At 42.5% G+C, this 26,315-nt stretch overlaps 1 protein-coding gene across 2 annotated transcripts in view; it reads right to left on the bottom strand.

Moving 5' to 3' along the window:
- The window catches only part of SBF2 (SET binding factor 2), a 227,000-nt gene extending 205,326 nt beyond the window's left edge, over nt 1-21,674 (bottom strand). For both annotated transcript variants that reach the window (XM_082192752.1, XM_082192753.1), the window contains exon 1: nt 21,517-21,674. In XM_082192752.1, the coding sequence (XP_082048878.1) occupies nt 21,517-21,571 (55 nt within the window). In that variant the 5' untranslated portion in view covers nt 21,572-21,674. The remainder of the gene's footprint in view (nt 1-21,516) is intronic.
- Between the last annotated feature and the right edge of the window lie 4,641 nt (nt 21,675-26,315).

The following is a 26,315-nucleotide window of genomic DNA, read 5'->3' as shown; positions in this document are numbered from 1 at the left end:
TCTGATTTTTCACAGCTTATAGCAACGTACATTCCACTAGTCTTGGCTGAGCCAGGATGGGAGAATTATGTCAGATATTATATTGGCATAGCTCAGTTAAGATGGGAACCTACTTATGAGACAGATATGCCACATTTTAGCTCACTTATTCTGACAGGGCTGGGGTTAGAATCGTGCCCCAAGTGTGTGTTCGTGTATGAAGACTTCTGGTGAATATAGCATCAAGATGCTGACTTAGTTATTACTGTTAGATTTTGGTGAATAAACAAACAATATTTTGATCCCCTTTACATACTTCCAATGCGCAGTTTATCTTGGATTAGAGAAAAAGTTGAAAGATTTATGCCAAATTTACACGCTCTCCCTCTCACACACATTTATATGTATATAAAGACATACATATATGCAGGTTTTGGTGTCTTCGGGTGTCTTCCCGTGTAAGAGTCGGGGTGTCTGTGCGACGTTTCGACGAGGTCTCACTCGTCATCTTCAGGCTGGTGCTTTCGGCTTCTTGTTACTGGAACAGAGCAGAGTCTGGTGTTGTTACTGGAACAGAGCAGAGTCTGGTGAAACGTCGCACAGACACCCCGACTCTTACACGGGAAGACACCCGAAGACACCAAAACCTGCATTCCTGTACCCGTGAAAATCTACGAAAGCAGACATACATATATGTATGTATACAACTAGTTCAGCATTCAGTGAATTACACCATGAGCATTTTAACAGGAATCTGTCCACAAAATACCAGGGAAATAGCAAGTCCATTTCATAAACCAGCAACTGTTATAATGAACAAATTCTGAATCTAACAGGCACTTAACATAACTAGGTAATTAGGTAACTGGCAACTGGCCAGAGGAATGATAGAACTCTGGAAAAGTAGCTACAAAGGCCTTAATCAAGGAAGACAGCTTAAGAAAGAAGGTTAAGTAGTAAATTGTGGCCTTGAATGCCTCATAGCAGGCCCTGCTTCAGCTTAGGAGATACAGAAAGGAAGTTATTCTTTTCATTTGTTTCACCCTTTATTTGCTTTCACCAGCATGGAAACAGGTAATAATCCAGCTGCACTGAAAATAAAGCAGGAAAAGATGACCAAGACATTCATGCACAAATAGCCAAACCAAACCAAAAAACAAAGAATTATGTGGAATTCTATAGGAAGACAATGGCCTGATTCACATGTAATGCAGTCATGGTTTATAAACCATGATTTTAGTTAATCATAATTAAAATGGATAATCTGACCCTAGTCTCCCTGCTTAACTATGGCTGAATGCCACACATTAACCAAAGTTTGTAGACCTTGATTAAAGTTGGGTATAACTAAGTATTACTTCTAAACCTGAACCTCCTTAACTATGGTTAAGGAGACATCACCACCAGAAAGCCAGAGTCACAAGTATAGAGCGGCTCAACAACTAAGCCATGCTCTAGGCATGGTGGCCATTGTTGGTACCTGTTACTCTGCCTGGCCAAACCAGATCTTCCCACACTCTTGACAAAACCACTTTATGTAGGTGGCATTTGACCATCTGCTTCAGCACAGAAAGTACAAGGAAGTTCAAAAGGAACACTAGCTTCCTGTCAGCTGCTGACCCCTGTTGCACACTTTTTGCTTCCATAGGACGAATTGGGAAGATAAAAATTAGATGAGGCACACAATAGGTAGGAACATTTAACAGTACAGTAGTTTTATTGCACAGGTAAAGCACAAGGAGAAATTTGCCCTTCTCAAGAGAATTACACAGAGTGCAATCCTGTGAGACATTTACAACATTGTGTGGGCTTTAGGGATGTGGAATGAGCACAGTGCTTTGGTGGTTCTATTCCTTCCTGGAAGCTAGTTCCAGAAGGTGGCACTGGAGAATCAGTGCTTGGCCTCATGGCATTTGTGATACGGAATTTTGCAAGGGTTGTGCCCCATGCTACTATTTTGTGCCTCATGCTATGAAATGGTGTTTGTAAACCTCAGTGGGTCTCCATATCATGGGCGTAGCCAAGGGGGACGGGGGAGCAGCTGCCCCCATCAATCAAAATCAATACAGATCTGAGGTTCTGCCCCCCAAAAGGCTGCTCCCCTAACAAAAGTCTGCCTCCCGCCCATGCTCCATATATTGCTTAACTATAACTCTCATCATCCCAAGCCAGCTTGTCCAATGGCCAGAGTTGATGGGAGCTGAAGTCCAACAACATCTGGGGTCCCAAGAATCCTGTGTGATATTGTTATGATTATATTGCAGGGAGGTTTAGTGTTTGGTGCACATATAATTATGTACTTTTTGAATTTTCAAAAAAGATGTCTGGGGTCACACACACATATATATAGGGGAGGTAGAGCAGGACCCTCTGCCGCCGCAACCTCTGCCACTGCAGGGAGGTATGGTGGGACCCTCTGCCGCCACGGGGAGGCCCAGCAAGGCCCTCTGCCGCATATGTCGTGTTATATCCCGATATTTAGCTGGTGATATATCAGGATGTTGAGAACCAGATATCGTCCAGCCCTCCTAGAGAGAAGCTAGAAAGACTTCTTAAAATGCTAGAGGGACAAAGCTGTCCAGCTTAGCAAAAAGATGCTTTATACTTAACAGAAACTAAGGGATGGGAGCCCTACTGATTTTATTATATTTTGCTACAATCATCCTTAAATGCCCCTAATCTTCAATATTTTGTTATTAGTAGTACTCAGTTATAAATATGTATCCGAACGGAAAATGTCATTTACAAATAGGTTGAGCTGCCAAAGTTCTTATGGTCTTACATGTAATCAGCTCACATTTTGCAATTCTTCTTCACATTATAAACAATATGCTTCACTCATTCCTTTCCCAGTAACAAATACCTATTATTATTAACAAATACAAGAGGATTGCATAATATGCTCACACTAATTGCTAAATGTTTAAAACATTATTTATATGAAATTAGACAGCTGTCTTTTTATAAGTTTATGTAACCTCTTGGTTTACAAAAGAAATCTGTTCTTGTTATATGAAATAATGTTTAATCTAAATTTTTGCAGATCGTAAGAAATTGATGCACTTGATCCAAACAACTCAATTCCATGTCTCCAAGTTCAGTTTTTAAAAGATGTTTTTCTAGAACACTCAAAGACAGAAGTCCACAAGCAAGAAATGTCCACATCACATTCAAGATAAATAACTATTTATGTACTCAAATGATATGGGATTATAAGACTACTTACTATACAAAAATCAATCTATTTTATTATGCATTCATAGACCACAGATGTGAATAGTTAACCAAAAGTAGAAATAATCAGAATATTTGAAACTGAAATGCTCACTGAGATCCCACAATCTCCCTCCTTAGCAAGCATTTCCCTAGAAAGTCAGTGCCTGCTTTTGTTACTTATGCATGTAGCATATCATTTCATCCTTCACTGAAATGTGTAACCCATTCTCTGCAGAGCATCAGAATTTAGGATACTATAACAGTGGGTCTAACTGGCCATCTCTCTTGCTCAGCCATGCACCGCTTGCGGTCATTCAGTACGTTACAGAGCGTAAAGACCTGGCTAAGATTGACGATGAAAGGGAAGTGTCTCAATGGACTAAACTATGCTTACTGAGTGTGCACAGAAAAAACTGCATTGGAAAAAAGGAGGAATTTGAGAAGGAAGTGCTGAAAAGGTTTTCAGCAAATCCAAGAAAACTTGTTTTAGTTTAGATTTTTTAAAAAAACAACACAACATGAAAACGCCATGCTCTAACTGCCTGTGCCCCTTAACCGGCTTGCCCACCATCACCATACCTCCCTCACCCACCCCAGGCACATCTTACATACCTTAATTAAAATTAAAAGCATACAAGTTAAAAAGCTGCTAAAAACAAATAAAAACATTTTAAACAACTAGAGCAATAATAACAGCACCAGAATCTCCCCTTCCAAAAAAACAACTATAAACAATACTCCAAAGCAAGAGTTTGTTCATCTGCCTCAGCTTTTATAGTGCAAGTCAATGAGGGCCTCGCCACCCCAGGCCTACAAGGCAGGCAGCAGGTCTTCCAGGACTCATAGCAAGTTCTTGTAATCACTTTGATCTCCCTGAGTACAGTGGTGCCTCTAGTTACAAACTTAATTCATTCCAGAGGTCCGTTCTTAACCTGAAACTGTTCTTAACGAGAGACGTTCTTTCGCTAATGGAGCCTCTTGCTGCTGCTGCGCCTCCGGCACACGATTTCCATTCTCATCCTGGGGCAAAGTTGTCAACTTGAGGTAACTCTTCCAGGTTAGTGGAGTTTGTAACCTGAGGCGTTTGTAACTCAAGGTATCACTGTAAATCCCATCCAATGATTCTTCAAAAACAGAAATTGTATTGCACTAGCCTCACATTGTCACTCCATCTGCAAATATTTGGATGTATTGGAAAGACTCATCATAAAAAACACCCTTGTGACCCAGTGTGACACAACTGAAGTCAGACTAGAAATTGCAATACTTTATTCAGATATTTACATAAAAGCCTTGAATCTAACAACAATCTTTGTTCATCCATCCCAGTGAAAACATTCTTTGCTCAATCATTTGTGAAAATATAAGTTTTACATTTCTAGTAACATGGCTTGAACTCACAGACTTCATTAATCAAAACAGTTCTATTCCTCTGATATTGTGCAATAAGATCTCATTTCAGTCTCTTTTCCCTGACAAACTATAGCCAGGTTGTCAAAAAAATATCTTAAAGCGAGGAAGTCAATTCTGGAAACAGTATCCTAGAATTAACTCAGGCATAGGCAAATTCGGCCCTCCAGATGTTTTGAGACTACAACTCCCATCATCCCTAGCTAATAGGACAAGTGGTCAGGGATGATGGGAGTTGTAGTCCCAAAACATCTGGAGGGCTGAGTTTGCCTATTCCTGAATTAACTGCTTTGGTGCTTTGAACATTGCTGACAATATTTCCCTACTCCATGACCCCATGTTGTGCTTGACCTATACAACAGCATCTTTCCCTTCAATTTCCGGTTGAAGACTCTCTAGTTCTGCTAACAATAAAAAGGCACATTTGGATCCCCTTTGATACGGCACTTTGTTTGGTTGAACTTCATTCCAATACTACTGCGATCACCCTACTCCTCCTGCTTAAATTCCCAGGTCTCCTCTGCAGTTCACAATGGTTTCTAATGCATATTTCATTTGTTCCTGCCCTACTGAAAATATGATGTGTGTGTGTGTGTCACAAAAACTGATCACTGAGAATAATCACTACTTACTCCTCCCAACATAAAAGTCTCTTTTAGCATAATTCAAAAAATCTAGACCAGAGAATCTCAACTTAGAAACGTACTTCAGTTATGTTTATATTCTACCTTTCCTTCAGGGTGCTCACGGTAGTATGCACAGTTTTTCCTACCCACTCCCATTTTATCTTCACAGTCACCATTTCAGAGAGGCTAGGCTGTGAGATGCTCACTGTCCCCAATATCACATGCCTGAGAAGGGAATTGAATCAGAGTTGTCCTCCATATGATCAAGATTCTGAACCTGGAATCTAGCAGGCATCCTGACAGTGATTAAGAGTTCCTTAACTTCTCACATGCCAAGTCCAAAATGTCATACACAGATCAAGTTCTTATAAGTATCCAATGGCGATTAGTTTTAAACATATCAAGTCCGTTTGATCAAAGCCAGGAAGACACCTATGGAAAAAACCTCAATCTCATATCCATCATACTGACTGAACTGCTCTTGAAGACTGAAAACACACAACTCAGTATTCCCCAAACACAAGACTTTCTGGCTTTGGAGCACTTGTTAAGTGTTTAAGCAACTAACAACAGATCACAGATGCAGCTAAAGCAGGGGTCAGCAAACATTTTCAGCAGGGGGCAGGTCCACTGTCCCTCAGACCTTGTGGGGGGCCGAACTATATTTTGAAAAAAAATATGAATTAATTCCTATGCACACTGCACATCATTTAGTCCAAACCCATGCGATGCAATATGTGTTGTTTTTAACCCCTAGGCTTTTTACCAACCCCTAGGATGGGAACAGGGCGGAAACAGATAAAACTGCCTTGATAACTATGAGCTGGACCAGGTTGGGGTTTGTTTGATTTTTAGAGTTTCTCACAGCTCACCCTACAAACCCTTTCCCCCCGCAGTTGCTCAGCTAATCATCTAGCTTGGTTTTTGTGAGAAGAACAAAACACAACTCACCACACTCACCCAATGCATCTACGGGGAGGGAAAGCAAATATGAGAAAAGGCCAAACGCCAAAATTAAATAATAATAATAAGGTTTACATCCACAATCCCTCGCCAAAATATCCCGCACTGTCCCTTCCAGATGCAAGGCGTTTCAGGTCCCACAACATTTTAGAAAAAGTAACATGGCAAGGAGGCCCCCCCTCCCTTGCTGGGACCAGAGAAACGGGCCTCCACGTCCACACGCATGAAAAAGGGCGCAGAGAGACAGGTCAGCGAAGGAGAAGGAGAAGAAGTGAAGCCCACAAGCGATGGGGACAAGCCCGGGCTTGCCTCCCGGCCTGGACCCCAAAAAACGAGGCCTTGTCCAGGGACTTGGCCAGGCCGCCCAACTGGGTCTCCCTGGTGAGGGAGGGTGCCATTCCTCGGCTGTGAGGCGTGAGGAGGCGAGGCGGAAGCCATGGCTGCAACTGCGAGGAAGGGACAGAGGGAGGGAGGGCAGGCAGGCGGAGAGCTGTTCTGGCCCGGGAACCCCGCCCTCCCTCAGCACGCTCACCTCAGCCTACAGGCTCTGGGGGAGAAGAAGAAGCGCTCCACTGGGAGTGAGGGGGGGCTCTGCGTTCCCCACCAGCATCTCATGCGCAGGCACCAGCGCAGAAGCGAAGGAAGACAGGCCTAGAGGAACCAGGAAGGTGAGGCGGGGAAGGGAAAGAAGTGAGAGAAAAGCGGAGGTGGCCAGGAGCGCACGGTGCACCCTCCCTGCCACTGCAGAGGTCAAGGGAGCATGAGGACGGAGGGAGGAAGCCCAGAGGCTGCCACTGCTCTTCTCCACTACCCTCCCAGCCAGGCGCCCCACCTGCCCGCTGCCTCCCATGCTTAACCGCCTCGTCCACCTCCATGCCAGCCCCATTGCTGCTCTGAGCCGGGCAAGAACCGCCGTTGGGAGCAGCCACCATCTTGGCCGCGTATGTCCTGCTGAGCTCTCTGGCAAGGCGTCCGTGGCTTCTGATTGGCCTCACTGTGCAGTTTCCGATTGGCTGCAGGACCTTCCGGCAACCAACCAGAAGCCTTGGACGCCTCGCCGGAGAGCGCAGCGGGACATACGCAACCAAGATGGCGGCGGCTCCCAGCGGGACTGACTGAGCAGGTGGCAGGGTCCGCAGGTCGGATTTACCAGCCTGGCGGGCCTCATCCAGCCCGGGAACCATAGTTTGCTGACCCCTGATCTAAAGAGACTAACCATATTTAAAAGGCATGAAAATGCACTTCAAAGGCATTAAAATGCACCTTCAAATGCTGAGTAAGAGAAAGAGATGAGCCAGTTTGGCTGAAAGACTAGAAAACACAAACACACAAATGGCTTAACAGTTGGTATGGTGCAGATAATGCTGGTGATGAATATCAATGAAAATAAGTAATTGTTTTCTGAACAGTGATAAGAGCTCCCAAAAGTAGTTTAAAAGAGTAACTCTGCTTATGGCCATGTGGCAAGCAATTCATATGAATGTTTAACAATAAGCAAGTGCATTAAAGGCATTGCAACGGGGCAGAGGCAGAACAGTATGGAGGCGGAACAAGATGGGCTTACGCATATCTTGCTGACACATGCGGTGCCTCAGAATGTAACCCCTGCATAAACGGGGAGTTGCCTGGATATAATATATACCCTGTCCCTGTGAATAGTTTAAGGCAGAGGTGAGTATTTCCCCTTGAGGAGCTGCTCCCAAAGAATGGCATCCCCTCGATGTAAATTGGTAAAGGGCCACATACTGATGGCAGGCATGACCAAAACATACACAACTTATTATCTCCCTTGCCCCTTCTCTCTCTCTTTCTCTTTCTCTCTCTCCCATACTGCACAGTAAGGAAGGAGCTCCCTTCCTCAATGCACAACACAGACACAATAGTCAATTGTTCCACAAGTCCAAAGTGGTTTGTCGTTGCTTTGCCAGTGTAATCAGTTTCCATTCTGGTGACTGAAGAAAGGTCTTCACTTCCCCCACAGGCAGTATAGAAGCAGATAATGTTTGTGATACACTCTTCCACCAAGTGACCATGAATGCTGGGTACAAAATGAGATTAGTAAGGTGCAAGTTGATGGTAGGCCAAATCTATCATGGCAGGTATATAAACGGAAAAGCTTGTATGTATAGAGGTGTAACAAACTGTGTACCAGTGGTGTGCAGCCAGTGGACATGGGGACTAGGCTAGTCCCATCAGAATGTCACAACATCTCACATGCATCACCCCCCCACTGCCCTCACAAGCTGGCGCCTCTGGCCCTAACTGATTCCCTATGAAAAAATTTACTGCATGCCACTGCTGTGTACCCACAATGAAAGAGACATTCACATTGCTGTTCAAGCATTACAGTGTACACACTTATTTGAACATATTTTCATTCCACCTTTCAACTTTTTTTGACACCATGAAAAACAACATTTAAATAACAGATAGAAATAAATGCAATATACTAGTCATACCTCAATTTCCCCCTAAGAATGCATGCCAACTATTTTGTCATAACTTATATATATGTTTGGGTTTTTTTAAAAAAAAGTAAGGTAAAGGACCTCGGATGGTTAAACCCAGTCAAAGGTGACTATGGGGTGCGGCACTCATCTGACTTTTCAGGCTGAGGGAACCAGCATTTGTCCACAGAAAGGTTTCCGGGTCATGTGGCCAGCATGACTGAACTGCTACTGGTATTTAATTTCCAAGCCTCTTCCCAGCCTTTTTACATACTTGCTCTAGAAAAATATTAGGTAGCAATGAAACACAGCAACATAGCACAACAAAGTGTTTCTCAGCAGTGGCCAGTCTCTAAACTCAGGTACCTAAGTCACATGAATTTGATTATTAACTAGATTCTACTGATATAGTCCTAACCAATCCAAGGTTTACTACTGGTATATAAAGCCCTACATGGTTCTGCACGAGTGGGTATCTGAGAAGGAACTTCTTTCCCTACATCCCACTCCAGTCACTTAGACCTGTTAATGAAGGTGTGTCCAAAAACCTTGCACTAGAACATGCTGTAATTTGAGGGTGTGCTTTTATCTTTGTGGCACAATTCTCTACTCAACATTTATTGAAAACTTCACTCTTCACCCTAGCTTTCTGAAGACAGACTGCTTTATTTCTATATTTTAAAATTATTATTAGTTTTTTTGTCTTAACACAAGCATAGGCAAACGACCCTCCAGATGTTTTGGGACCACAACTCCCATCATCCCTGACCACTGGTCCTGTTAGCTAGGAATGATGGGAGTTGTAGTCCCAAAACATCTGGAGGGCCAAGTTTGCCTATGCCTGTCTTAACACCATTCTTATGATATGTATTATGCTTTATATGCTATATATGAAACATTTATACATACATAAACACACACCCCATTTTTTATGGTTTATTGCTTAGTTGTACATTATTTTATACTTTTTATATTTTAGTGTTAGGTGTGTTAGGTTCAGCCTAAAAATGCTAATTCTAATACCAAAAAACTCCTCTATGTATTATTTAAGAAAGTTAAATGCAAAAGTATTTTAAAATGAAAATATGCTATGAAGGAGTGAGTTACAGTCACATACTGAACATCCTAAATAGTTGTGGAAGACATTACTGTCATAATGAGATGTTACACTGAAAGCATGTGATTTAAGAACAAAACTCCCAGGTCTTCCCAGAACCAAACAGGTGGCAAAATATTATCAGTACCCACTGACAGCTCATCAGTAACTAGAGTATTGACCATCTGGAATTTGTGGGTGTCCTGCAGTATCAAGATAAAAATTTTCATAATATTTTGATCATACAAAACATTATGATTTCTCTCTCAATGCTACAGCTGCACAAACGCACCTGAACAATAAGCTAACTTGGATACTCAATGTTTCTAACACATACTATCACCTTCTTGCCACCTCTCCCAAAAAGAAAGGATGTTCTCATGAAGAGAGAGATAAAACTAACATTTTAATGTAAATATATGCCTTCCTGGGATAAATATTTTGTCTGGAGTGATTATATAAACCTGGAGAACAAAGCACCAGTAATTATGTAGATTTACATGACCTATGGACACTTGATAACGATTGTTGCTATTTGGAGGAGTCATGATACTATGTTCAGTTATCTAGTGGCTCATTTTTGTTGCTGAATTTACTAATGGGCACAATGGGCAGTCTGTTAAGAACAGCAGTGCTATATAATTAGTAGTGAACCATAAGAAGGGGAATCGGCAGACAGCAACTCAGTTTAATCACAATTTTACTGCTCATGGCTTCTACTACTGTCATAAGCTACACTTCCATGATTCATGGAAACCTATGGTTAGATATTTTATACGCACTTAGCAGTAAGTCATAATGAAACCAGGAGACTTTGAGTAAACATCCATAAGATCTGACCTTCTTGTCCCAAAAATATTTTAGTCACCCCTTAGATGTAGGTTCCATATAATATGGGACCCTGCTTTATCAAGGTTCCTGTTCACATGGAAAGTTCTACTCATGTTCAAGCAACTATGTAATGAAGTCCCCTGCAAACCTGTGTGACATGGGGAATGTCAGAAAGCAAGGGATGCATATGAAGGGCATGAGGATATTGGGTGTTTAATGAATGTCAGAAAGACTGTCGTAGATTAACACTTTTACTGTATAAATTTGATTGTGCAACATACTTCACAAAGCCACTAATGCAGACATTCCCTGTGCTTTAGTCCTTTAGTCTCAGTTCCATTATCCATGCAATACCACCTAAGCACTGCCTGTCACATTTTACACATTGTGGGCAGGGCTTGTGTCATGTCTCTACCTACATTCACACTTTTGAGTGTTGTGTGTTCAGGACAAATTGCTTGAAGTTGTGTCAGCTGCCTTAAAGTGCTTAATAAGTGGGGTGGGGGGATTTCACCATTAGCCCCTACTGACTGTACAAAGAAAATTAACATGAAGCTTGATGAGTTGTATGAAAGTTTAAACTATCTGTAAAGCATTTCATATTTATTTCAGTCAGATGGCATGCCAGCTGTTTAAACTGTCTTGAGGATTTATACAACTGAAGCTGAATCAATTTAGTTCCCAAGTCAATGCTAAAAGTATGTTTATCAAACATAGCATCAATTTGTTCCAAATGTCATCAGACTTTTTGGATGAATGACAAAGGAGAACCTATAAGCAAACTAATTGGACACTGGGTGATGAGGAAGCATTTAACATGAAAAGGTTTTTCCACTTCAACCAGCTTTGTAAAATGAAGTTTGCTTCTTGTTCACTGATAACACTGAAATGAAATTAATGTGCCAACTTTGTTTTTCTGTTCTCATCCTGAAGCAAAGTTCTTAACCCGAGGTACTATTTCTGGGTTAGCAGAGTCTGTAACTTGAAGCATCTGTAACCTGAGGTACCACTATATAGTCATCCAACCTCTGCATAAATACCAGCAAAGGAGGAGAGTCCACCACCTCTATTCCACTGTCAAACAGCTCTTATTGTCAACAATGTTCATTCTGATGTTTAGTTGGAATCCCCTTTCTTATAACTTCAATCCATTGGTTCAGGTCCTAGCCTCCAGAGCAGGAGAAAACAACCTTGCTCCATCCTCCATGTGACAGCCATTTTAGATATTTGAAAATGGCTATCATATCTCCTCTCAGTCTCCTCTTTACAAGGCTAAACATACCCAATTCCCTCTACTGTTCCTCATAAGGCCTGGTTTCTAGACCCTTTGTCATCACCCTCCTCCTTACACGTTTCAGCTTTTCAATATCCTTCTTACATTGTGGTGCCCAGAATTGGACACAGTAATCCTGGTGTGGGAGTTAATAGTCAAAACATCTAGAGGCATACTTTGGGGAAATAATGTTTTAGACTTGCTATCTCAAGCCTGCAAAGCTCTCCTCCCCAGCAGTAATACATACGGGGAGATCAAAAGGGGAGGGGTTGTCTCCCCCAAGCAGCATTGGAATTGAGTTCCCTTCAAAGCAACCTCAACAAGACTCTAGTGTGTGGCTTAGTGGATCTTCATTCTACTCAAGAAAACTGCTGTTAGCTAAGATGCTGGCCTCACTACTGTATCATATCCGTGGTTTCAAGAGTCTGTGGACAAGACCCAGATACAATGAGGCAGGATCTCGACACACGGGAATGGGGAAGAGAAAAAGTCTTTGGCACTAAATATTGCTGCAAGTGTAACCATCTTGTTCATAGTAAATGGGCAACTGATAAGTTACCACATACTTTAACAAAATCTCATTGAATGTTCTTGAATTCCTGTGCATGTTTTCCTGATGCTTGGAATTCTCTCTGGTCTTCAGAAAGTAACACCTTCCAACTTCAGAAGCCATATGAAGGCAGCCCTGTAAAGGGAAGCTTTTAATGTTTGATGTCTTATTGTGTTTTAATTTGTTGGCAGCTGCTCAGAGTGGGCAGTCAGATGAGCAGAAAATATTAGATGATGATGGTGGTGATGATATATGGACTTTGGAGCCAGTTTTGCAGTTTAAATGGTATAATGAGTCAGATTTTTTAGCTGGAGGAAGCTAAAACTGGACAGCAGCCTTCAGAGACTTTAATAGTGGCCCTCTGGGAAACTGACAAAGGAGCAGCATCCAGGCCAGCTAATCATAATAATAGTAGCTACTATTTAACTTTAAGAATTGGTGCCTCAGTTTTCTTCTTCCCTCATCCCTCTCCAGTACTTTTTCTTTTTGTGTTACGTCTTTTAGATTGTAAGCCTGTAGGCAGAGACCATTAAGTTTTGATTGATATTAAGCCACTCTGGGAGCCTTTTCAGCTGAAAAAGATACAAATGCTCCAAATAAAATGTATTTATTCTAATGCTATTTCCACAAACATGCTTTTATGGAAGAGCATTCAGATACCATTAACTTTGCTTCTTACATTATTTCCACAAACATATTTTAATATGCTTCTGGGTAACTCATACTTTGCATGCAAAGGATTTTCAGCACCTATTGAGTCAGTATATTTGCCACCTAATTCACTACCACTTTGTGCAAAACACAAAGATGGCCCCTTGTTCAACAAGGAAAAACAGAATGCAAGACTACACCTAGAACGGAACAAAATAAGATATGAATACACGTTCTGTTATACTATCAACAGATTGCATGAAATTAAGCCTGTGTATGCGTTCCTTATAAAGCAATTTGAAAACAGAACTTGATCTGAAAAACAAAGAGATGTAAAAGAATCACAGATTTTCAGCAGTTGAGTACACATGGTTAAGACATCCCAAAGACTATAACACTGCTCCCAGAGGCAGGTAACATTTGTCTTTGACATTTCCCTTTGTAACCATTGACATGGCATTCCTATAGTCACACCCAAATCCAAGCTTGATGAGAGGAGAAAATAACCTACACTGTCGAAACCATCTGTGAGAAATGTATCAGATAGGGAAGGGAGCAAAGTTCAGATGGAGAGCCACACTCGGAGCAATAGAATTAAAAGTTTATTGGAGAGGTATAAAGCAGGTAACAGAGACAGTAACATGAGGAACCTTGCAACCTTCCACAGCAGTTAAGATTATGGGGAAGTAATGCAACCAAGAGCCCGAGGGCTCTTTTTCAGGAGCATTTCACAAGATGTGAAACTATATAAATAGTTGATTAACATAAATGTTCATCTGGTTTACAAATCTGTATTGATCATATGTTGTATTTAGCACTGCTTATTTATTGGACACTTAGCTTATACCATTTATCACGTTTATGCCATTCACCATATATGTCAGCAGGGAACTTTTTGGTGAAGCAGCGCTATGGCTCAGAACGAAAAACACTAATTCTCCCTTTATAAATTGAAATACAGGAAGTATGTTCCTTGCAAAAAGCAAATAATAAACTGTAATAAAATATCCTGGAACTTTATCTTGCTCACTGAAATTTGAACTAAACTAGTAGGGTTTGGAAACTACAGGCAACTCACAATTTACACAGTGAGTACATTCCTGGCTTCCCAACGTTTAACCGGAATCATGTATATTGGGAGCACCCTAGATGGGCAGTGGGGCTTGCACAGCTGACGCGTGGGGAAGCTTCTTCCCTGCACATCAGCTGAGCGAATCTTGCACAGCTGGCGCGCAAAGAAGAAGCTACTGCTATGCTATCTTGCAGGTCAGCTGTTAGGCAGGAAGGCCTTAACAAAGCCCAGCTGGGCCTCCAGCTCGTGAGGAGACCCTCCCTACAGCCTGAAGAGGACATCTTTTTTTGGTTATGGAGAGTCTCTTCATGAGCCAGAAGGACTCTCCAGTGTGCTACGCATTTCCAGGTTCCTGGCACTGTGAATGTGCACAGTCGCCCGCAAATAGCACATGCGTAAATGGGGAGTTGCTTGTAGAGCTATATCACCACATTTATACAGGAAAATGGAGGTGTTTAATAAGTTTTGAAAACAAGTCTCTGAATCCACAGAAATCTAGTTCAAACACACCTATCAAAATATTACAATTGTTATAGCAGATGCATTGAGATGACTGGAAAACTAAGAGAGGGTAACATGAACCAAGCTGTCATAATGCATTTATTCAGTAACTACATTGTATAAGGCAGTAGTGTTCAACTATCCATAGAGCTTACATAACTATACAATATGACTACCAAGCGGGCAACTTTAAAGTGTACTGTGGAACCTCAGGTTACGTACTGTCCTCCTTATGAACGCTTCAGGTAACGAGCTCCGCTAACCCGGAAGTAGGTGCTCCTGGTAGTGAACTTTGCCCTGGGATGCCAGCAGAAGTCACGCACCAGTGGCGCGGAGGCAGTGGAAGGTCCCATTAGTGAAAGCGTGTCTCGAGTTAAGAACGGCTTCAGGTTAAGAATGGACCTCCAGAACAAGGTGCCACTGTATTTTAATATTTCCTGGTAGTGCAGAAACTTTTATACCACCAAAAAGAAGAAGTGTCTGAAAAATGCAGGTTTTTGTGGGAAGGATTTTCTTTGATTCCATCGTAACATCTGCTACATGTTCTAGTATAATACTTTCAAACAGGAACTGAATATCTGCCTGGGCCTACTGTCACATTTTCTAATGGTTTTAGAATTCTGAGAAGCTGGAATTGCCATAAAGGTTAGCAATATACTGATGTTTTAGATTCACAGCAGTGAATAAAGGGACAAGTAGAATTTCCTATTTTTTTATTAGAATGTTGTTGCATGTCTCATCCAGTAGAAGTCAGAATCTTACATCACATGTAGAAAATGCTGTGGGCTATAGCTCCCATCAGTCCCTACCAGTATGGGCTGATCAGTGATGGTCAGTGATGAGTGTTGTCACCACATTGGCTAGCCCTGACTTAAGTGGCCATCATTTCTATTGAGATAGGCTTATTACTGCAGCCAGCTCATGTTATGCAAGATTCACATCTATCTATTGGCCATTGGTCACTATTGCTAAACAAAGCTGCATCCAATTATGCACAAAATGCAAGTGTTTCATTCAAGAATGGCAATAGAGAGCACAATTGTTTTCTCCATGAGTTTTAGCTCAAAATAGCTCTAATGATATAAAAGTTCATTATTTGCCTTATACTGAAGGGCCTCACTGTCCTCACATCTTGGGACAAGTTAAATGCGTTTCCGGAGTATAGCTAACAAAAATGTGTGTCCCTTCTGGGCATTTCTTTTAAAAACTTAAATGGCTATGAGAAATATTTCCTGTTAGGAAGGACACATTTTGCTTGCCTCCATTCTCACTGAAATACTTTTAAAGGCAGCATTACAAGTGTCAGAGTGTATTTTGAAGGTAGTATATGTATTCAATGTATTTATGATGAGCATGCTTTAGCAATTCAGAGTTCAAATGTCTATGTAAAGTATATATATTAAACATGGTGGCTTTCATCCATTATATGGAGATTTCTTTCCAATAGGAAATCCATTTATCTTACTTTTTCCAGACACAGCACTAACAAATGGAATACTGGAACTCTGCTACAGTTTGCTGAAGCTATGTGCATTAAGGAAAAGACAAAAAAAAATACTTTCAAAGACAATTTCAGCATTGTGACAACTTTTAAAACTTTTCTATTAACAGCTGAAAATGGTTATCTTATGCAGCACATTCACATTTACTGAAGAAATGTACTGTGGTGGTTTGGCACACATCGCTCTCTTTAGTTTTTCAGATTAAAAAAAATTCCCCACCAAAAGGCATGTGCACAACTACATCACACCTGGAACATAAAAACTTGATTGCTAAAATCTTGGCTGGGGCAAGTTGCTGGCATCACCCCTTTACTGTAGCAACTGCACTGGCTCCCAGTCTGTTTCTAAGTGCAATTCAAGGTGCTGGTTATTGTTCCTATTTTAGTATATGTGCTGCTGAAGCAAACACAATGTGTTGGTTATTACTTTCAAAGCCCTAAACAGCTTGTGATTGAGCTACTTGAAGGACCATCTCCTCTTATGTGACTATGCCTTTCCTTGAAGATGGACTGTTGACTGTTCCTGCTTGTACCTTCATATGGACCATGCAGCAGCACAAAACTTTATGCCCAAAGTAAATATTCTGTTTGTTTCCTTACAAACAAAGGCACATTGCTTCTAACAGCTTACTTCTGAATGACTGCTGTTTAGCACAACCCTGGTCACATCTACCCAGGCTACTGAACTGAATGGGGCTTACTCCCAGGTATGTGAGGTTAGGACTGCAGCCTCACTCATTATTTCAACAGTTTTATTATACAGATCTGTGTAAGGCAGAATGTAAGCCATAAGGACTTATCTGTATTCCTCTGTAGGGGGGCCTAGGCAGTGGCTCATCATCCTGAATAAGGCCACATATAAAATCCTAAAGGCAACTGTGGTCAGTAATTCATACGAGCAAGTGCAGAAAAAAGTGTATGTGGCGAGAGGGGAGGGTTACATTCTCATGTCCTTGTTTGATCTCAAAAAACATCTGCGCACTTCCTTCAAGTCTTATTCACATTCCAGTAGGCAAACCAATTTACATGGGAATTCTTGTTGCCAAGCACTTCAAAAGCCTTGTTAGAAGGGAAATATGTCATATTGCACCACTTAGATGTTGTATTCATTGTGCCCATTTCCCAACCACATTACTTAAAGTTTTAAACCATAGTACAATTCCATAGCAATTCTTCATTCCACCAGGATGTCAATGAAGATAGAGCAAGTTATATACTAATGGAGATATGGCTGAGTGAAAGTAAAATTAATATTGCTTGGCAAATACATGCAAGTAGAAGAGAAGAGTCTCTGAGAATACATTGTCAAAAAAAGGCAAGACAGCGATGTAGTCTTACATAGCTTTCTACAAAACCTTCTTAAATCTTTTGAAAATATGTCTTTTCAGGTGTATCTAATGAACACTTTCATGAAGTACTTCATTTGCATATTTTGTAAACAACTGTGGAAGTGTCATATCTCAGTGCTAGAGTTGCATGCATGGTGTACACAAGATCTGGAGTTCAATCCCTGGCATTCCCTGCTAGAATAGTTTCAAAAGAAGGGCTATGAAAGATCTGTGTTTGCCCAACACCCTGGAGATCTGCTGCCAATACAAAGCAAAAGTGGCTGGCTGAGCTCAGTATCAACCCTAGCAGAGAGCTACTGGTTCAGTGAAAGAGAGAACCACGATGCTCTCCTGGTAAATATTCAGTTGCTTGGCTTTTAGGACTACAGTAGTACCTCAGAGCTTGAATGGCTCCATTCTCGAATGTTTCAACTCCCAAACGCAGAAAACCTGGAAGTAAGTGTTCCGGTTTCCAAACACTCCTTGGAACACGAACGTCCAACACGGTTTCTGTGCAAAAACCTAGCTGTCAGCAAATTGGAAGCCGTGCCTCGGAACTCGAATGTCTAGGAAGTCGAACGGTCTTTCAGAACGGATTATGTTTGAGGTACCACTGTATTGGTAAACAAGTTTTTAGCTTTCATGGCTCATTCCCAAAGAAACATATAGAAACATGTAGGAAGTGATGTTTATAAACTCAGAAAAAAGAAGAGATCTCAGGTGGAATTTCTGTGTCTTAAGATGAGTCCAAGATCTATGTGGGGTTCCTGAAGTGGTGTTTTCTGCTCAGTTTATCATTAGGTCACAGCAATGTGGTTCAAACTAGAAAGAAGCTTGTTGTGCTTGACCCAATTCACAGCTGCCTGCCTGAACAATGATATGTAAATTTACCAACAGCAAAATTTGGGACATAAGTTCACTGGTGTCTAAGATAGCTGTTGATACTACCTATGACACAACAATACTGAATATGTAATATCACACTCACATCACAGGCAGTGATGCAAGCATAAATGTTTAGGATACAGCTGCTAGTGGTTTAAATTTATCTTGCTCAGTCCTTTTACATAGGAATGTAATGTTAAGTATGGATCTGGAGCAAATATCAGTGTTAGCCCCATAGTGATATAATATACCAGCACATGTGAATAACCATCAGCACAATACTAGAATGTGACTCAAAAAGGGCAATTCTCTGTGCACTGTGGGACAGTACGTGGGATAAAGGAATTCAGAATAGACAGTGCATATTTATTCTTCCACTGAAAGTTCTTTACCAAATAGTTTGAATTACTAAAGGGGGAAAAATACCAACCCAGTGGAAGGAATAGCTTGTTTTCGTAAAGGTTAACAGAACTATTGAAGACACTTTTGCCTCAAAACCATTATGCGCCTGAGAGTTTATTTCACACAACATAGGCATCAACTGCATCAAGATTTTATAAAAATTATATTGGTCATACTTGTTTACAGAAGTAACCAACCAGTGACAGGACTTAAGAAACCTTTCATTTAATGGCTTGGTTTATATTTTGCATAATTTATCAAGCCCTGTTATTTGCATAGATAATTAGAAAACATGACAAGTGTCTTATGGAAAAACTTTAATCAAATGTTGTAAACAACCTTATGTGAGAGTTTGTTTTCGGCATGACCAATACCATTACAGTGTTCAAGAATATAAGGCTGAAAAATTTTCTAAGTAATTTCAGGTCTGATGTTGTTATAATAAATATGTAAATTATGTTGTCTTTAATATAAAGATACATAACAGCCCAACCTTAATGTGATGCAAGGGTTACTGAGTTCAACAGGATTTCTATAAGCATGCACAGAATTGCAGTTTAAGGATTATATTTTTATTTTAAATGCAGGAAGCATATCATCTTTATTTACATGATTACAAAACAGAAGAGACAGCACACTAATAGTTTGAAGAAGCCTAAGGAAGGTGTCAAGACAAACAAATAGGATTTTCCCAAGCACTGACACACGAATGTATTAAAGAGCATTCAGCCCTTCAAAATCCTGCTTAATGACAGCAGATGATTAAAGGATCAACATAAAATATTCCCTGAAATGCAACTCCATATAGCTGTTTAGGTATAGGTCAATACTATACACATCTACATTTAAATGTGTTGAAAACGTTTTTATAAATATTCTGCACATTTCAGTACAGTGGTACCTCGGGTTAAGAACTTAATTCGTTCTGGAGGTCTGTTCTTAACCTGAAACTGTTCTTAACCTGAAGCATCACTTTAGCTAATGGGGCCTCCTGCTGCCGCTGCTCCGGCACTGCACAATTTCTGTTCTTAACCCAAAGCAAAGTTCTTAACCCGAGGTAATATTTCTGGGTTAGCAGAGTCTGTAACCTGAAGCGTCTGTAACCTGAAGCGCATGTAACCCGAGGTACCACTGTATACGTTTCGTATCCCATGACTGAATATCAAAGTTTTAGTGAAAAACAAAGATGCTGCTGCAAGCCTAAGGTTTGCCCACCCCATTTTATAGAAATACATTGGTACCTCGGGTTAAGTACTTAATTCGTTCCGGAGGTCCGTTCTTAATCTGAAACTGTTCTTAACCTGAAGCACCACTTTAGCTAATGGGGCCTCCTGCTGCTGCCATGCCACCAGAGCACGATTTTTGTTCTCATCCTGACGCACTATTTTTGGGTTAGCGGAGTCTGTAACCTGAAGCGTATGTAACCTGAGGTACCACTGTACTATGTGTTATCCTACTAACAACTAGATAGATTCAACACACTCTGATACAGAAACACCTCTGAGAATTCACCAGAAACCATATGCTTTGCTTCCCACATAGTTAACAAAAGGGAGAAATGAGGAAACTGATCTCAGGATTACGGACTTTTGCTACCCCTGCAAAGATGACATCAGAAAATGTGAGAGACACATAACACATAAATTTAAAGGATTTGCACATTACACCTTCTTAAAATTAAATCAATACCAGTCCCCAGCAAAGCCAAGGCTACAGTGCTAACTTCACCTACTTGGGTGTAAGCCCCATTGAATTCAATAGGGCATATGTCTAAGAATACATGGTTAGAATTGCACGGTTGCAGACACCAGTTGAATATTTCATTATTTTAGGAATAACCTAAGGGAAATGTGACCAAAGTATTGTACACATAAACTCACTTATTTTTTCAGACTCAAACTCAAGGAATTAATCACCCGTTTATAATCTTTGTGGTGAATAGTGCCTATTGTTCATGCCTCTACTTATTATTCAAATTTGCTTGATTTTCCCTTATGCAAACAATTACAACGTCCTCTCACACGGAAACAACAAATGTCAGCAACTAAACTTGCCGACGGATGCACGACACACTACGCACATTCATGTACTGCACACACTGTAACGAGACTTCACACCCCCTCCCCTTACTTCCCTTCTCACAGTCCTGGGGGGGCGGGAATCCTCTCTCCGGGCCTCCCTTCCTCCCACCCCACCCCCTTTCCTTGCGTCATCGAATACACACTCAGGATGCGCCAGGAGCGATATAATAAACTAACGAGGAGAAGGGAAGACACTGCTGATGTCTTCACAGTTTCATTGCAGCCACACCACCAGGCTGGAAGAGGCTGCTGTGGAGCCAACTTGCCCACCTTCGCCACAGGAAAGCAATGACACGCTGGCCGTTCACGTGTATTCACATCCCCACGTGTTTGTGTGTGCACGCGCGTCCCTACTTTTCAGAAGGGGGAAGGGAGACACGAGCCCCGCCGTTGTCCCTCAACAATTCCTACGTGTCAGCTGCCCAGTCACGCTGTTCCCTCCACCAGTTCCTGTGAGAGGAAAATTACATGCACACACACCCGCTCTCTCCTGCCAACCCTGAACCTCGTGAGAGGAAATGCAACGCTCTCCCATGATGTGCCCCCCCAACCGCCCTTTAACCGCCACCCCGCTTCCGTCCACGAATTTATTAATCGTCTCCAACCTTCCCACCTCAGTCCCCCGTCTCCCCAGCCCCGGTGTACAAGGAAGCCATGTCCCTCCCCTCCCCGCCGACCCCACCATCGCCAACAGCCACACCTACCTGTCTTCTCGTGGTCGTAGCCCACCACAATGAAATAATCTGCCAGCCTGGCCATGGCTGAGGAGAGCCTGCCTCGGGCCCCGCGAGCCCCGCCGCCGCCGCTGACACCGCCGCCGTGCCCGGGAAACTCAGCATCCTCCCCGCGGCGCCTGCAGCTGCTGCACAAGAAGAAGGAGCAGCACCTCAGCCATGTTGGACGCCCAGGCTCGCAGTGCGCCTGCGCGCGCTCCCCCCCCCCACTCCCAACCGCCGCAACGCCGCCTCTGTACTACGACCTCGCGGGGGCAGGGCGGGCGTTTGCGGGGTTTACAAACACCACGCGCCGCTGCTGGGCGGCTGCAGCCCACGCTCAGTGGGGTCAGAAGAAGGGAAGGTTTGGGCGGGGGGAGGCGGACATGGGGACGGGCGTTTCCCTCCCTCCTCCTCACTATTGTGGTGGTTTGCAGCTGGGTGCACGTTTGCATGTGGCGCTTTGCATGCGGCGACTCGGGTGCATGATGGACCCGTCGCCTGCAAAAGCCGCAGGACGGATGGCGCCCTGAGGCATAAAGCTCAGCCCAAGCCTTAGCCCGGCGCTTCCTTCCTGTTTTGGAAATTCAAATTAATACAGGGCGCGGGGAAACTGAGGACGGCGGAGCTTTCGAGCCGCTCCCCCCTCCCCCGAGATTCGCGAAATCTCCGGCGAAAGTGTGTCCCGCAGGCTTTCGGCCACACTTGGCTTCCGCTTGCAAAGTGCTTAAGGCTCACCCGAAGGCCGTTTCGCTCCTGCTGTTCGGAGCCTCTGTCTGCTGACTGTGCGCATGTGTGAAGGGCAGCTTTAAATTGCTTGCGTTAGGTTTCCGAACCCATTCATTTCCGTGAAGTAGATTGTAAACTGCGTTCCAGCCATCCTGCATTTGGGTGTCCTCCGGCTATCGTTTCTCGTAGACGTGTTTTGAAATGGCATGTTCACGTTTTAGCTTCTGCCTAGCCAAGTTTGGAGAAATGTCTTTTCAGTTTCATTTCTCCGTGGGGGAAAATCATCAAAAAGGCAGGGGTGATCTTGGCCCAAACCCCATTTGTAACTCTTGGAATTATTTTTTTGCCTTATCGCACCCATTATCTTTACTAACTGCATGATCCTAAAGGTTACTCAAAAGTTATTTACTCCCAAGTAGCAGCCTAATCCTATGCAGAGTTAGTACATTTAAGCCTACTGAAATCATTTCCAGACTTGCATTAGGTTTTAATAAAGAGCAATTTAAAAGAGTGTTTTAAAATAGCACTAAAACACAATAACTGAGGAGTAAGCCAAATGACTTCAGTGTTTCTGTTCTTGAAGGATGGACATGAATATAGAGGATATGAAGCCAAACACTGGGTTGGAGTCAGACATGACCCATTGAAATCAATGAGTCTACTCAAAATATGGCCAAGTCTAGATTAACCCCATGTGAGATTACTCTACAGAATCCATGGACTTCCCCACAAGCAAGTATCGCATGGTTACAGTTTGGAGCTGCAATCCTATATACGCTTACCTGAAAGCAAACACTATTGAATTCAGTACCCCTTACTTTTGAGTAGACATGCACAGGCTTGTGCTGTTAATGAATCTGTTTAGTGTTTCAATTCTAGATGCACTCTGTAGTTTTTCGGGACAATTTAAATCAAGTTTATTCTGAATTTACTGCCTAGACAATGAGTTTAAGATTACAGATTTAGTGATTTGTAGGGAATTTACTTTAAAAATCTTGTGGGGGAGAGTAATGTTGGTGCAACAAAATCATTTAGAGCGTGCTCTGATACGTAAATGTGGTCAGTAAAGACCACTCCATGTTTAATTTATGTTCCCAAAGTGGCAACCAGAACAATACTGTGATGGGAGCTGAGCAAGGTTCAACTTTTGCACAAGCGATAGAGGCCTATGGCATATTCCACAGAGGATGGGATTGTTCAGAAAACCACATCCATATGGCTGTCATAATGTTGGCAAGTTTCACTAGGAAGACCTGCTCTTTTGTTTGGAAACTCTATGCCAGCATTGCACATTCCTGTAAGCTGCTCGTACTGGTATGGAGGCTTTCCACCCAATCGAACCTGCCCATGTTGTGAGTTACTCACATACCACAGCTGTGGCTTCTTTTCAGCTGCAACAACTTCACCACCCCAAATAATGCAAGAAATAGATCATACACAACATGGTTCTCACTAGTTCAGCATTTTGACACTTGTGAATATCAGGGTTGTAAGGTCTAATGTGAGGTGTTGTATTTTACTTCCCATGTAATTCAAATTATCCCATCAACACATATAGCTATGCAAGTCTACACTGGATAAACTGAGATTATGACACGCCACAGCCTGGCTTATCTTCTTTTTACACGTTTTTCAGGTCATGAAATGAGCTACAATTCTGAAATCCTAGATCGTTCATAAGGGAGGGAAATCACCACTTGATGGCTTCATTCTGTCCTTAGCAAATGTGCAAATAGTTGTGAGTCAGCATTATGCAATTTGTAGTTTACCACAAAAATAAGTACAATAAAAATTCCAACTACTCTGGCAGAAAAGTCTTCTGGAATAGATCCATTGTTAATCTGTTAGACTAGGATGAGCAAAATATAAAAGATATAATAAATCTACTTCTGCATGTAGAAAACGGTGTGCAGAAGAGCTCCTATTGGATGTGATTTTAACACTTCACTTCCACTACTGCCCTCAAGCTGAAGCTGTGTTAGGCATGTTGCAGTATACTCAGTAAGTTAAGACCCACACCTTATATGAACCAAGTCAGTGTTAGAAACTGAGATATGAAAGCTAAATGACACCTTAAACCAGGCTTCCTCAACTTCGGCCCTCCAGATGTTTTGAGACTACAATTCCCATCATCCCTGACCACTGGTCCTGCTAGCTAGGGATCATGGGAGTTGTAGACCAAACACATCTGGGCTGAGGTTGAGGAAGCCTGCCTTAAACCTAGGTTATGGGCGCAACAACAAAATGTCTAGGTGTGCTTTGTTATAACAGGAATGCAAAGCTGAAAATAAATGAACTGCAGGTAAAATATTATGTTCATTTTTCACATGGTCTACTCCTCTGCCCACCCCTGTAATATTCTTAAGAGGGCCTCTTCTCTAGTATCTAGAGAGTATCTGAAAGTGGGAAGACAGAAAAAGGTCCTCCTTTCCTTCTACTCTGCAGTTTTAATCTGAAATCTTAGGTGCAGTACTGTGCCCAGAGCTCAGAAACTGCTCGCACTAAGGAAATTCCCTGCCGCAAAATGCACCTGGAATAATGGGAGTTTCAAACACTGAACCAAGTGTCTGCCTGGAAGGGCCATAGCTCAATGGTGGAGTACATGCTTTGCATACGAAAGGTCCCAGGTTCAAACCCCAGCTTTTTCAGGTCGGGCTGGAAGATAGCCCTGTCTGAAAGCTTGGAGAATTGCTGCCTGTGCAGACTATACTGAGTTAGACTATTGATCTAACCTGCTAGACAGCAGCTTCCTTTGTTCCTCTTGATCTCAGCCCATCTTCCCTCCATGGGCATAGCCGGGGGGGGGGAGCAGCTGCCCACCCCCCACAATAAAAATACATAGCTGACAGAGGTTCTGACCTCCCCCAACTAAAGGCCTTCCCCCCCTAACAAAATCCTTGCTACACCCATGTTTCACTCCACTTCATGAAATGATGCAGCATAGGAATGGTGTTTGGGATACATGTAAGTGAGACATGGCTTTGTCTCACTTACATGTATCCCAAGACATGGCCTTGGCTTATGGAAACAGCTGATTCATTGTAGGACTCCTAACACAACTACAACTTCAGCTTGACACCAGAACAGGAAGGAACAGGATAGTTACAATATGTTCTATAAGGAGTTCCATGGCACTCTTGTTTCCTGTAAACCATTTAAGATGCTGTCATCTTGAACTAGTTCAATCCTCCTGAAGTGTGAGGCTGAATAGAAAATGAAAACTACTCCTGAATGAATTACCGTAACTGTAGATGGCATTCATGATTCTGCTGAAGGCCAGTGACACACCTTTGAAGACCTAACTGCTATATAAATGCAAAGTAAGCCGGATTCAATTGTTTTAGACTGCAACTTATAGATATAAATGTGGCACATAACACTCTTTTGGAATTTAAAGCTCCAAATGGTATTTTCACAGTTGCCACAGAAATCACTATATATTGTATTTTTCGTTCCATACTTTTTTGGGGGGGGGATTTCAAGGGGGAAAAATGCTGCTGTTGGGGGCTTTTGCGGGGGCTTTTCCCACAAAAGCTAGGGATAGCTGCGTGAAGCCTCCCCAGGGCAGCGGGATGAAGGCTCCCCGCTGCCCTTCGGAGGCTTCGCGGGCTACCCCAGAGCTGCTCGACCCAAAGAGCAGCCTTTCCGCTGTTCCCTGCACTTGTGGGGCTGGCGGTGGGCAAAGCCGAGCTTCCCTCACCGCCAGCCCCGGGGAGCAGCGGGAAGGCTGGACACAGCCTTTCCACTGCTCCCCGAGCTTGTGGGGCTGGCGAGGGAAGCCCAGGTCCGTCCCCCCCCAGCCCCAGGGACCACACATTTGCTCCATAAGACGCACAGACATTTCCCCTTAGGTTTTACGAGGAAAAAAGTGTGTCTTGTGGAGCGAAAAATACGGTAAATGTTATGCATCTCCATGAAGCCACAAGTCCCTGTTGAGTTTTCTCCCTTCTAAATCACTCCACAACTATCTTTTAGAGGCCACACATGCCTAGAAGGCCAGCTTGAATGTTTCGTCTTCAGTAACAGCACTAAAGCAACCACATCCACAAACTACTTAAGAT

The sequence above is a fragment of the Podarcis vaucheri genome (genome assembly GCF_965113315.1).
Source record: "Podarcis vaucheri genome assembly, chromosome: 1".
In the NCBI taxonomy this organism is placed as follows: Eukaryota; Metazoa; Chordata; class Lepidosauria; order Squamata; family Lacertidae; genus Podarcis; species Podarcis vaucheri.
The sequence above is the reverse complement of the archived record's forward strand: the minus strand, read 5'-3'. Positions and strand labels throughout refer to the sequence as shown.